Source organism: Cricetulus griseus, chromosome 5, assembly GCF_003668045.3.
Source record: "Cricetulus griseus strain 17A/GY chromosome 5, alternate assembly CriGri-PICRH-1.0, whole genome shotgun sequence".
NCBI classification, from domain to species: domain Eukaryota; kingdom Metazoa; phylum Chordata; class Mammalia; order Rodentia; family Cricetidae; genus Cricetulus; species Cricetulus griseus.
Window position 1 is genome coordinate 83,289,297 of NC_048598.1, and position 13,564 is coordinate 83,302,860.

General features: G+C 40.5%; 1 protein-coding gene across 9 annotated transcripts in view; it reads right to left on the bottom strand.

Moving 5' to 3' along the window:
• Window positions 1–457: 457 nt before the first annotated feature.
• The window catches only part of Slc8a1 (solute carrier family 8 member A1), a 265,639-nt gene continuing 252,532 nt past the window's right edge, over window positions 458–13,564 (bottom strand). For 8 of the 9 annotated variants that reach the window (XM_035445538.1, XM_035445536.1, XM_035445535.1 and 5 more), the window contains one exon: window positions 3,146–3,522. In XM_035445538.1, coding sequence (XP_035301429.1) covers window positions 3,146–3,522 — 377 coding nt within the window. Of the gene's footprint in view, window positions 487–3,145; window positions 3,523–13,564 lie in introns of those variants that run through there. The other variant, XM_035445539.1, reaches the window with a different exon arrangement.

Here is a 13,564-nt window from a genome sequence, read left to right on the forward strand (position 1 = left end):
CTTGAATCCTGGGTGTCTCCTTTCCCATGGATGAGGATACCAATTGCCCAATGATACCTTTTTGGTCTTTATTTCTTCAAAACATGAAAACAAACAACTGGGAGAGTGGAGTAGATGATAATGAGAGGAGCCATTCCACAAGACAGAATAAGCTGTGCCACTGGGGTGAAATCACAATTAGAAACTTTATTTTTTTTCCTGTGTCAATAATGTATACCAGTTTTAAGGAACAGCACTGTTAGTGCCTGTTCCCCTAAAGCCGTGCACAATACACACAAAATAAAACAGTCAAACAAATAAAATGAAATCATTTTACACATAATAATTAACAACCCTGAACATCCAGAATCATATTTTCCCTACAGCTTGAAGACTGAAAAGGCAAACAAACCAAAAAGCTTGAACTTGAAACTGACCAACAGCAAGAAGTTCTTGGGACGTTCTCTGTGAAAATTCACTACAAGATTATCGACATTCCAAAGATGGAATGTATTTTTAAAAAAAGTGCAAAATCTTTCTAATGCTTTAACCATTTATATCCTTGGACTGTATTTACTTAGTAGTTCTAGGCTAGCTTTCAACTTTTAAAGTCTATAAAAATTAAAACAAGACAGGTTAGAATGTACCACTGAGGGTCACCAGTGTCACTAATGTCAGCGGGCTGCAGTATGTTGTCTGGAAAGGTACCAGTACCACATAGATTTGAACCACGTTAACTGGGTCTTCTCAGTGATTTCCGTCACCACCATGATTAGTACTTTGCTAGATCTAAAGTAGGAAGATGAACAAGCCTGCAAGTTGGCCAAGACTAAAGGGTACTTTTCCCAAGCTAAACATTACATTCTTTCAAGAAAAAATATGAACATTTGGTCAACTGCTTTTGCTGTGCAATTTTAATGTGATTGTGTTAAAGAGAAGACATGATTATTTTTCTCTTGCAAGATAAAACCATCTCAGTATGGTTAGGTCAATTCTTGAATAGGAGTCTCATCCACTATATACCCCTTGGGGGCAGGAATCTGGGCTATGTTGGTCACTGTTCAGCTACCAGGAAGTAGTATATTACCTGGCCTATTGAATGGGTAGCAAGTATCTAACTATTCACTCAGCCACTAACTGTTTATTAAATAATGGACAGCTATGGTCACTGAGTAGAAGAAGAAGAGGAAGGAGGTCTCAACAATATTTATTTCTTAAGTATTTTTGAATCAACACAAAGGGCCATGGAGGTCTCAGAGAAGTCTCTGTCTGAGAGGTAGGCAAAGCCATTCCATTTTCCCTCCTTAGTAGAATCACTGCTTTTGGAATGTTGGGTTTATCTTTGCTTTTTGGTGTTTTGGAATAGAAATAGCTGTTTCTTTCAAAGAGTTAAAACTCCCCAGTGTCATCTTCCTGAGAGACCCCAGTTCCTTTGACACATCTCTTGTGTCAGACACAGTGGACTTCTAATGGTCTACCAGTCACCCTGGTTTCTTTTCCACTCAGGAGTTGCTTGTGAGTTCAGGGAGTCTGGACTGGAGGGTGAATGAAACAGGGCTCAAACCAGCCCATCTACATAAAAAAATAAAATGAACTAGCACTATCCACCATCTGTGCCAGACAGAGCAGATGTGCAATAAATACTTTGGGGGAGGGGTAGTGTGGAAACGGTGGCTCTAGAAGTCCAGGCATATCCAAAGTATCCACTTCTCTCCCCAACCTTTCTCTTTGCCTGCCTGAGTTAACAGTGGGTGATTCCTGGAGGCCTCTGACATGCTCTACATGGCTACAATCCCATGGAAATCTGTGTGGTTTTCCTGCTGTCCTCTCAATAACTTTAAAATTTCCTCCTATGACAATTATTGCTTCTTAGAAATGAACGTGCAGAATCATGAAAACTAAGCCATTTTCTTCTTTTATCCCTATCAATATTCAAACTCAGTTACAACTCAAAACTAACAACTCAGGTGAAAAGAAAAATTCACTTATGTCTTCAAATGTCCAATCACCATCGCTGAATGGGAGAACAGTATTTGCTATGCTCTACTATATACAGGTACGCTTTGTTTTATTTGTTTTTCATCCATGCACTGTGTAATAGGGATCACAACAACATTCCCAAACAGGCACATGAAGGAGGGAAAATGTTCGGTCATGACTGGAACAGGATTGTGCAAGCCATGGATGCCACTGAAAATAAAATTGATGGAAAAAATCCCAGGCAACGGCAACGTGGGACCTGGACACACATGATGACCAAAAGTATGACAGATTTGTTTTTTGTTTTTTTTTTTTGGATGGTATTAATCTTTCTGCTTGCAGGGGTTGGGTGGTGGACAGGAGGAGGTCTGGGATGGGATACCTGGGGAATTAGCTGGGCTGGAAGGAATAAGGGTCTTGCTAATCACAGTTCAGAGCTAAAGAGATAAGGGGTGAAGGATTCTTCGTGTTCCTGGAAATCTAGGCACATTATCCCCATACCTGTTGAACAAGAGTGCCAGGCACCATATCCTTAGACTACATCTAGAACCATCTCTTTTCCTGGCTCCAATGCAGCTCTCATGCTTCTCTTCCTTGAGACAGTTAACCTGTTCATATCTCGGAGAAAAGCATAAAATTTGGTAATATAGTCAAGACGAGCTTCTTTCTTCTTCCATGCCCGGATCCTTCCTCAATTCAAAGTAACGTTTATAGTGTTTGGAGGAGGTGAGGAGAGAATTATAATGATTTCCAGATTGATCCCAAATCCATTCACCTTTGGGTGGATCACCGCTTCCCATGAAGAGAAGTAGGATCCTAGCTCTCCAAACAAAACAAAGCAAAACCAAATCAAAAGCCAACCGCCACCTCCATGACCCCACTGAAAACAAAACAAAACAAGAAAAACAAGTCAAAACCTTAACCATTTATGAACTCGGAGAAAGTACAGCCCTTCTAGGCTGAGCTGCACGATGACCCTGCCTCCACGCCTTGTTCAACACGATGATGCCTGGGAATGGGAGATGGTGGTTTCTGACTTCCTCCCTAGTACAGAGTATGTTCTTGAAGCTGGATTCCATCAGCAGGTTAAGTGAACATGACAAATGTCAGTTTCCTCTGTTCATTATACATAATTCTTTATGTATATATATGTATATATATAAATTTACTATATCTGATTGTTCCTTTAGAAGCCTTTTATGTGGCAGTAGGCCTCCAGGGAGGAGAAGAAAATGTACAAGAGCCACAGGAGCACGAACAGGGAAGATGTGAGGAGCTTGGCAGTCCGGGGCCCACCCAGCTCACCTCCTATTTCTGGCCTCCGCCGGTACAGCAGCACCCCCACGTTGATGAATGCAAAAATGGTGAAGAGAGTGACAGAGAAAGCTAGTGTGCCAGGGGACACTCTGAACTGTTCCCCATTGGCTGCATGGTAGATGGCAGCAATGGACCAGGCCACACCAATTCCCAGGAAGACATTCACAGCGTTGCTTCCAGTGACGTTGCCTATGGATGCATCTGCGTACTGGTCCTGGGTGGCTGCTACTTTGCTGGCAAATGTGTCTGCAGAGAAAGGAGAAAAAAGAGGCCATGACACTGAGTTAACCTTACATACATGCCCACGGGGTGCCATGAGCTTCTGCTGTGTAGTCTAGACTCAAGCCCATAGTAGAATTCTGTATCTTTGAGTCAGTTTTCTGGTCAAAGGAACAGAGCATAGATATCAGGAGTCAAGGGCTTGGTTCTGCCTATGCTACTGATAGAGAAAATCCTCTAAGTCAATTTCTTTATCTACAGATACCACAGTTCTTTGTCTACTAGGCTTGAATGGCAGCTTTTTCTTTCATAAGTTTTCACAGCCCAAGTTATATCAAAATCCAGCAGGGGCCTCAAAAGACTATTACAAGGCTCTATCCAACTCTTCTTGGTCATAATCCCTGGGGCCCAGAAATCTATTTTCACAGAATCCCAAATGATTTCTAGGTCATTCTATGTGTTGAAAATGGTTGCTGGAGGGTACTACTAAAATGCTGTATCAGCAACTATTGCTTACAGATGAGCAAGCTAACATGTCAGGAGAGAGTTCCAAAGATTGAGGAGCAAGTCAATACTGCAACTGAAAAGAATCACACTGTAATCATAGCTGACATTTGCCTAGAGCCCTGAGAATAGGAAAGTAAGTTCACCTGCATGACAGTATTGATTGTGATAATAATAGGCTCAAAGATGTTAGGCAGCAGGTCTCATGTCACACCACTAAGAGGAAATGATGGTGGATTTGGGACATCTGCCTCCTGCCTTCAGGACTCACATTTGTACACTGTACCACCTTGCTGGTACATCTCCATGACACAAAAACCAGTAGGTATCCTCGAAGATCTCTGTTGGCTAACAGCCTTCACTGTGCCATTTTGTGAAGATAGGAATGTCATGGCTTACTAGAGGGCAAGTTTTTGGATAGCAATAGCTTACTAGCACACAGAGGTTTCTAGTCCTCCTCAACAAACAACGAACTCTGTGACTCTGGGCTTCCATTGTTCTTTTGTGGAATGGGAATACTGATATTCGCTTAGACTTGCTGTTTTTAAGATGATGGGATAGAATATGGAAATTGCTGTTTATACTTCTTGTCCAGAGTAGGTAGCTTTTTGTTGTTTTGTAAAGACAATGAAAATAATCTAGATTAGTTTATAAGTTGGGATGGGTTGAGCTATGGTTCCACCTGATAGTCATGAAGATATTCCATTTCTGGTCTGTGTGATGCCTGGTTCCTCATGAGACAGTTCTTTTTCAGGGCTGGTGAGATGGCTCAGTGGGTATAGGTGCTTGCTGTGTAAGCCTGTTGTTCTGAGTTCAATCCCCAGAACCTATGTAAAAACTAACTCCCCAAAGTTGTCCTCAAATTCCATACCCATGAGGTGGCATGAATACCCTCCAAACACACATATCATATTCTTTCTAAAGGGGAGCCGGTCAGCCCTGAGGGCCCATGTTGCTGATTATGATCAACATCTATGATGGACGGAAGATTTTGTGTCTTCTACAACTAAAGAGATGGAGAAAAGCACTAAATACTCCATACAAACATGCACAGGTAATGTTCATATTGTCATCTAACCATCTAGAGGTCTTATAGCCAGATGTAATTATTCCATTTTTATAGTTTTGTAATCTCTGACATTATTATTTTATGCCTCTTGGATAGGGGTCCTGGATAGAAGAAACATTTTTAGGCCAACATGATTTCAGGGTCAATTGCCAGTCCACACCACATTGCTTATCCCAGGAAGACCAACGGTTTCTTTCTCTGAGTTTGTTACAAGTCCCTTTGTGCCTTCCACACAGAAACTTTGAAGCAGGTTTTTGTCAAAGAACTTTTTCTGTTTCAAGGGGAAGAAGTCTGAGAAGGTACAGACCATCTGTTAATCCACCTTTTAGATTTGCTCTGCCTTCTGTGTTTGTCATCATGTGCAGCAGTTTAATAAGAAGCCTCAGAGATGGGTGGATAAGCAAACCAGACACAACCCAATGGTCTCTGCATTTCATTATTAAAAATTATTGGAGCTGCTAATGCTGAAGCAGCCTAAAAGAAAAGAGATTTTGTGCTCTTCTTCTCCAAGGGCAGCCAGTGCAGTGGGACAAAGAGATAAAGAATTAAGAGACCATGGTAGGAGAAGGCAGCTTAGAGGAGAGCCACTGCTGGTGAGTCTCAAGCTTTGTTCTGCTCTGAAGTGACTGCCATTACTGTCCGGTGGTGACAAATGGCCAACCAAGTGAGGTGGGACAGTCAGAGGAGGAGAGATTCCCTTTTGATGCTGGAGTACATTACAAAGCAGTCTTCCTCCCTTATCAAGTGGTTCTGGGGGTCCTATCTCCACTCCGCAGGGGAAAATGGCAGGTCAAAGATTCATGTATTCAGTGAACCTGACCACCCAATCTGGTCATGTTTGCTGGATTGGAGAGCATGCCAGGTCTGTGGCAATTTACACTCTCGCTATTTTTCAATAGCCTGTTTATGTGAATGTTATGTGAACATTCCAATTCGTAACAACAGGTTCTGATTTCAAATACTTTTCTCTGGAGTCCCTGACAATTAGGAGACTAAATTGCCAACTTGCCACATAAATAAAACATGTTCTGGGCCTCCTTGAGTTTAGTAGTCTTTATGTACTTGGGTCATTCACTGGGTTGTTTGTCTATTTTTATTTCCAGTGCAAGAGCTATGTAAAAATGTTGAAAGAATGCATGTAAATCCAAATTATTAACCTTGACTGTGACAGCTAACCATAGCTTAGGGTTCCAAATGTTGTGTGCTGTGGGATCTTCCCCAATCACTCTTTGTTGCTTCTTTATTGCTTTGTGCAAGGAAGAACATCCCTCACCCCATATGTTAGAGGATGATAAACCCTACTCCAAGTACACAGAGCCTAAAACATGACCATAGTTGAACAAGACAAATGTTGATTATCAAAGAAAAAAAAACAAGAAACCACTACTGCCTTGGTCTCTGAAGGGATGCAATGTTGAGAAGTTGGCACACTAAAGACAGAGACAGAAGAATCAGATTTCCAATGCCATTCACATACATTCAGACATGTTGATGGTGGCATATATCTGCTTTTGTACAAGCATACCCCCAGCCGGCTTCTCACTCATTAACTCCCATCTTGAGCTGTAATTAATGGTACATGAATTATAAAGTCTACAACATTTAGTCCTGTCCTCTTAGTCTGGATGACTATAAATCAGGAAGAAGGAAGGTTCCCAGGAGTTAAACCACACATCAGAAAGTTAGGTCATAGCTGTCCTCTGTGGAGCTGTTTCCAGTTCATTTTATATAACCTTGGCCAACACATCAAGGGAGCATACAAGAATAAACCCTGTTTTCTTCCAGGATTTATTCTTTCTTAACCTGTATCTCTTTAACTTTATAGTTACTTAACAATCTCTCCGGGACATGGCCATCCTTACAGTGTCACAGGTGGGACATAGGCTTCTCTGTTACAATTCAAGAGTGTCACCTCACCTCAGATAGCTTATCTTATTCTCTACTCTTTGGGGACAATTGCACACTTCCAAAGCCATTTGTGCTTAGGAGTGACTTTTCTGGAGCCCAGCTTCATGGGGAGATATGGTTACTCCTCCTTTAGCGCATACAGATTTCGGTCACTCTAAGATATGGTCCATGATGTACAGAAGTTCATGGTGTCAAAGTAGAAGGCAGATCACCAGGGAGATGCTCTTGAAACTATCTGCAGGCTCCTCTTTAAGGCATACCCTTTCCAGTTCCATTTTCCTCATCAAAAATGAAGTATCCAGAAGATCTCTAAACCTCTAACATTGCTGTTTATTGGGTGGTTTGCACAATATGCAAACATATTAAGTTTGCTTTGGGATTTGTTGGTTCTACAGTTTGGATGTGACCAATAATCTTTAGAACTATTGACAATTCAAGAAAGGAAGATTTTTTAGACCTGAAATACACTGACCAAGCTGTGTTAGTTTTAATAAAATGAAACCATACAGCATGGCCTTTTATTTTTTAACGTTAGGTAAGAAATGTTGCTAAAATTATTACCTCCAACCTGTATGTGGGAAGCCACAGTGTAAATGGGATAGAGGAAACTTTTTCTCAAAGGCTGTCTTTAATTTTAATAGTGTTTACATATTTTCGGCATCAGATATATGTAGAAACCTTTGCTTATAAAATGTATATCTTGGATCCACTCTAGGCTGATTTACTTAAACCCTATAGGTAAAGGATTTAGGAATATACCTCTTAAACAAGTACCTTAGTTCCAAGGCTAGAAAGCCACAGTTCTAATATTCTAAAATAACAGGACGGGCTGCTAGTGTCCACAGTGTGGGGCTCTACTGGGAGGAATTGATGCTAGTGTTCTAGGGAAGCAGCTAATCAGAGGTGGGAAACAGCTGGTTTCTCTTGGAAATATTGATGCCCCAGATAGGATGGCCATTTTACTCATAAAACAACTTGGGTGGCCCTGGTGGAGGTGCCGGTCCTGCCTAACTGTAATCTCACTCTGAGTTATGCTTCGTGCTTTTTTTTTTTAGGTCACTATTTCTGCACATCTACACTGAAAAGCCAGTGATGGGGTGGCAGAGTGATCCTTCTAAATGAACTAGATTCTGGCTCCTCTTCTCAGAGGAGAAAAGGTAGATGTGTGTCTACCTCATAGGGTTTGAAGGAAGTGAGTCACTGTGAATGGAATCTAATGAGTGCTTAATGTTACTGGCTGACTCTATAAGGCAGCAAAGCCAGAGATTTTAGTGTAGGGGAGCCAGATCTGTGCTGATTGATGATTCTAAACATTGGGTAACAAACACCCTAGGCCAAAGGATTTACAGTCTCGTGCTTTTAAATGTAACCACATAAAAATGACTCTTACAAATTAAAGCCATTCTTATTTTGAGAATTTTGTAAGACCTAAGTCATCAAAAGTCATTAGAGATCTTGTTAAGCCTGCCATTTTCCAAGTGGTTGCAATGCAGTCTCTGTTTAAGCATTATATATGCATGTTCTTCGCTTCTTTTCTCCCTTCCCCACCCTCTGCCTCCCTTTCAGAATTCAGGCAGAAATAATATATTCTGGTGCTAACTCTTCTGCTATGACTAGCCAGACATAAACAGGTTTTAGCCTCTGGTTAGAGTTAGTTATGACATTTATATATCCAAGTAAATACGGACATCGTCCCCGGCACCCCAAACCCAGCATCCATTTTGCTGGTTCACATGACAACAATCCATATTTAGTCTCCAAGCAGAGTGCCAGAAACCACAGAATTACAATTGATTGATTAATGATGAGTAAGGAGAAGGGTTGTAAAAGCTAAGTCAAGGGTCTGGGTGGGGTGGGGGAGCCCTAACAGTTTCTTGCCATAAGAGCTGTCCTTAAAGAGATGCAAAAAGATAGTAGACGGTCACCAAAAACTCAAGAGGTCTCATGCTGTCAAAATCAAAGCTCAGAGCCCCTGTTGTTTGTCATTTTTATCCCAACGGCATATTGGAATCAGCAGGTCAGTTTTGGGAAAAAGACTTGTTGGCCCTCCCTGACTCTCTACTTAATTGTCTGGGTTGGAGCTCACTCGATGGGGCATGGCCACAAGAGAGGGACAGTTTTAAACCTTTAGCAAGCATTAGTCACTGGGGTCCATGGCTTCTTGTATCCCTGTAAGGAGGACAGGCGCCTCCCCTAGTCTCCGCAGGCAAAGTTTCTGATGGGATGGCTCTGACATCATCAGCAAAGAAACCTGCCTTTTCTGATACATCAAATGGAAAATTATTGTTTTATTTTGATACATTGGCTTGAAAGTGAGCACTTTTCAAAGGTGTTCCTGGGCCTTAGATTTCCTACCATGCATTTGACACTCTGCTTGAGTTGAAGGTCAAAGAAAGAAATTCTCATTCAAAATGAGAAATAAAGGGAGTTTATATTTCAGGGTCACAAATTAAAGACAAGAAAAAGCACAAACAAGTTAATCATTTTTCCAAAATGTACTTTGATACATATTCCTAGCTGAAAATGACAATCCTCCAATCTATCATACTCGAACAGGGAAGTTTTTAAGTGAAAAGTTCACAAATTCTTGAGAGGACGTAGGCTCATCCTCTGTGGAGCTCCTAGGAGATTTCTGTTTTTCTCTTTTTATATTTTATTATTTCTCTTTTATTTATTTATTTTCCATTTGGGACCTGCGGGGCAGAGGACAGATATGAAGGGATGGGAAAAAAGAATGGGATCAAGATACATCAAGACACATAGAACAAATAAATACAATTTGAAAAGAAATGCAAAACCTAGAAAACAATTGCTAAAAATCCCTGGCTCTATTTTCTTTTCTTGACAAATAAATATCCAGAGCATTTTACTTTTTAAAAGCTTTTAGTTTAATTCTTTTAGCTATGTGCATGCATGGTGGGCAGGGGGAATCTACAAAGGTCAACAGATTGCATGATCCCCTTGGGCTGGAGTTGCAGGCAGTTGTGAGGCCTTGGATGTGAATGCTGGGATCAGAACTGTTTATCTTTAAGAAGAGGGCATACTGTTAACTGCTGAGTCATCTCTCCAGCCTCATCTTGGATCTTTTAAATGACTGGGATGACTTACGTGGAATGGGAATTGTATTATTTCCTTAAATTTCTTGGTCACTCACTCCATCTTCTCTCTGGTTCTAAAGAAATCCTAAAGAAACTAGCCTAGTGTGCAGAAAAAGTGATATTCCTCTCTGGCCGTCTCTTGAGATTTTCATATGGGTCTGAAGCAGACCTGATTATGTGTGTCTGCAGCCTTGGTACCTTTGATTTTGAGTCACATTTGTTTATTGCAAGAAATAAAAATGACTTTTATATAAGTTAAAATGTTTGAAATTTCAATGTGTGCTTGATCAAGCAAGGAGTGTGAGGTACACAGATGCAAGAGAGGTCCTTTTGTTCTTTTTAAACCTTATGGACAGACAGTTGAATGATGATGACTACTGCTCTCATGGAGATAGTTACTAAATGGAGGCTTAGGTAGGTAGCTGATAAGTTCACCTGAATCGGTGTAACTCTGTGGGTAGCTGCTGTTGCTACTGAGGAACACTGGTCCTAAGCGCTGTGATCTGCATAATCTGATCTTGGTAGCAAGGAGTCAAGCTGTGGAGAAGGACCTGGTCCTGTTCTCATTTTCAATGAACTGACTATGCTAATTTAGCATAATTGATCTAAAAGGCCTCTGAAACCTCATTTTTTAAATAGGATAAAATGCAAGTGCTCTTTTGTATGGCTGTTAAAAAATGATCTTACAAAGAAATGTTAAAAGGCCTAGCTTGGTAACTGGAAGGTGGTAGGCACATACAAAAAAAATAGTATCTATTATTATGTTTTCAGAATTTTTTGTTCCATCAATAGCAGAGATTGTGGTGATGTCATTGCAATCTTTCATCACAGTTTCCTTCAAGGAGGTGATTTGGGACTAAGATTTTCTTTAAGATGATGGAAAAATATGGTTCTGTCTGTGATGTCTATAAATGATGGTGCCAATAGATATGATAGTAAATATTTATTGGGACTTACTGGGTTAAGCATTATACATGGATTCTCACTTAACCTAGAACGTCCTATAATATGAATACCTATTGTTACTCCTATTTTAGAGATAAGACAAATAAAATGTAAAGAATAAGGAATGTGCTCAACATTACATTACCAGTGGGAGGCAAAGCTAGGATTCATTAGAAAGGAGTAGGGCTATTGTAGATTTGCTTGTGTTGTTACTCTGAGACTGCCAACAGAATCCAGCCTTGGTTTGGAGGGCAGGGTCCACATTTAGCTGATAGGAGTGGACCATAGAGTTCTCTGGAGGATTCTGGGGAGATAGAGGGACACACAAGAGAAATATATAGGGCTCAAAGGAGATGAGTGGGCTCTTTGGGGGCAGGAAAGGCTAGAGAGTAGAGGTTACCTATCATTTTCACATTTGCTCTGTGGGTCTATCAGGTTTTATTCTAATATCTGACTCCTGAAAATTTTTTATTAATAAAACATTAAAAGAAAATGCTATATCTGGTGTAGGGCTTGAATACCCAAACACAGGGTCTGAAAAAGCTATGAAAGATTCTGGACAAGAAGGCAGATGTAGATTCCTAGTCCTGCAGTCTCACAGACAGGCCAGTGCCAGGAGGCCCATGAGAGACACCAGGAGACACAAAACGAGCAAGATATATAGAAAAAGACGTAATAGCCATGAGCCATGTGGAAGCTCACAGATTAAGAAAAATGGGTTAACTTAAGTTATAAGAGCTAGTTAAAAAACAAGCCTAAGCTATAGGCCGAGCTTTCATAATTAAATAAAAAGTCTCCATGTCATTATATTTTGGGAGCTGGCTCGTGGGACAAAAAAAAGACCCATTACATAGGCCTCAGGCTGGAGGCCAGATTTCTTCACCATTAGTCCTTGGGGGGGTCACTAAAATTTTTGACTATTGACACATCATAAAACTGAAAGAGGACAAAGAGTTCAAAGAAAATAGAACCTTTGTCTCATTTTCTGTCAACTACACAATGTTACAACACCCGCACATGTGAAAGAAAATGAATAACATCATTTTCTGTGGAAGTACCAGCTTGTCTTCTTAAGCAAATACTATATTGAAAAGGGCTAAGAAACAGGTTAAAGGGGAGCTGCTTGTTCAGTCCTAGATTTCTGGCTTTTCTTGGATTATATTTATATTGTCTTTCTCTACAATACCCCCAAACAGGCATGGGTACACCTATTTTTAAAATAGCACCATGGTTCTGGTAATTCTACATTTGAAGTATGAGTCTATTAACTTTTATTATAAAACTTAGTAACATGGAGTCTATGAGAGTATAAATTCAGTTTGAATTAATTCACCAGCATTTGGCTGATTTTGAAAAGGGGAAGGCAAAGCAAATTTGGATCTCCAACACATAGGAGCATTATCAGTTATCATCTCCTCATGCCAGCTGGTTTGTAATATAGAAACTCACTTTCGGCTTTTAAGATAATCCAGGCCCACCTTATTTCCCCTCTCTCTTTATCTTGTTGTTTTTGTTTTCTGAGGCAGAGTTTCACAGAGTTTCTCTGTATGTAGTCCTGGCTGTCACTGAAATCACTTTGTAGACCAGGTTGGCCTCAAACTCACAGAGATGCCCCTGCATTATGCTTCCAGAATGCTGTAATTAAAGGCATGTGCTGCCATTACCTGGCTGCCCCCTCTCTCTCCCTCCATCATTGTTTCACAAGCTTACCCTTTTATTCTTATGCTTTGTTATAATTTTGGAACACTCATCATCTCCTTGAATCCTCTCAAGCTATCTCTGCTGCAGGATCGATTCTAGAGTGGGAAAATCATGTGCTTTGGAGCTAGGGGTCTGGATAGAGCTAAAAGTAACTGGCAAGAATCAGATTGAGAAACTGTATTTTCCTCCACCTAGACCTGCCCATCTCCAAACCCTTTATCTCATCCACAGGGCTGTGATGGAACTCCCTGGTCAGCTCAGTTACTGTAGCAACTGACCCCATAAATCTAGACAGCACATTAGACACTCAACATGTTCCCTTATCCTGGGGATAGTTATTCCACCCAGATGGACTCTTCTGAATGGGTGGCTTTGTTCATTTTAAGTCTGGATAAATATGGACCCTACTTAAAGTAAGTAAATAGAGGCAACTCAACAAACAGAATATGTCAGTGTGTAACCCCAATCAGCATTTGGATGTGAGAGGCAGGTGACCTTCAAGGACAGGTATCCCAGAGGTGATGCTAAAAAGTTCTAGTGATTTAAGTGTTTAGTTCCAATCTTGCTGTGATTTGGTGTGGATCCCCTCCTCCATTAGGTCATTCCTGCATAAGTGTACATAATTATCTGAAGTAAGGACACATAGATATCTATCAAAAGCCTAAGAGCTCACACACTGCTCCCTTGCTTTTGAGGATTTAGAAATAGAACTAAAATTGGGAATAAATTGAGCAGGGGCATAATTCTGTATAAAGTCTTCACTAATGCAAAGTTTTTAATGTTGAGAAAGATTGGGAAAACTGACTTGCCCAATATTCTTTGGTAAAATAAATTGTAACTTCAT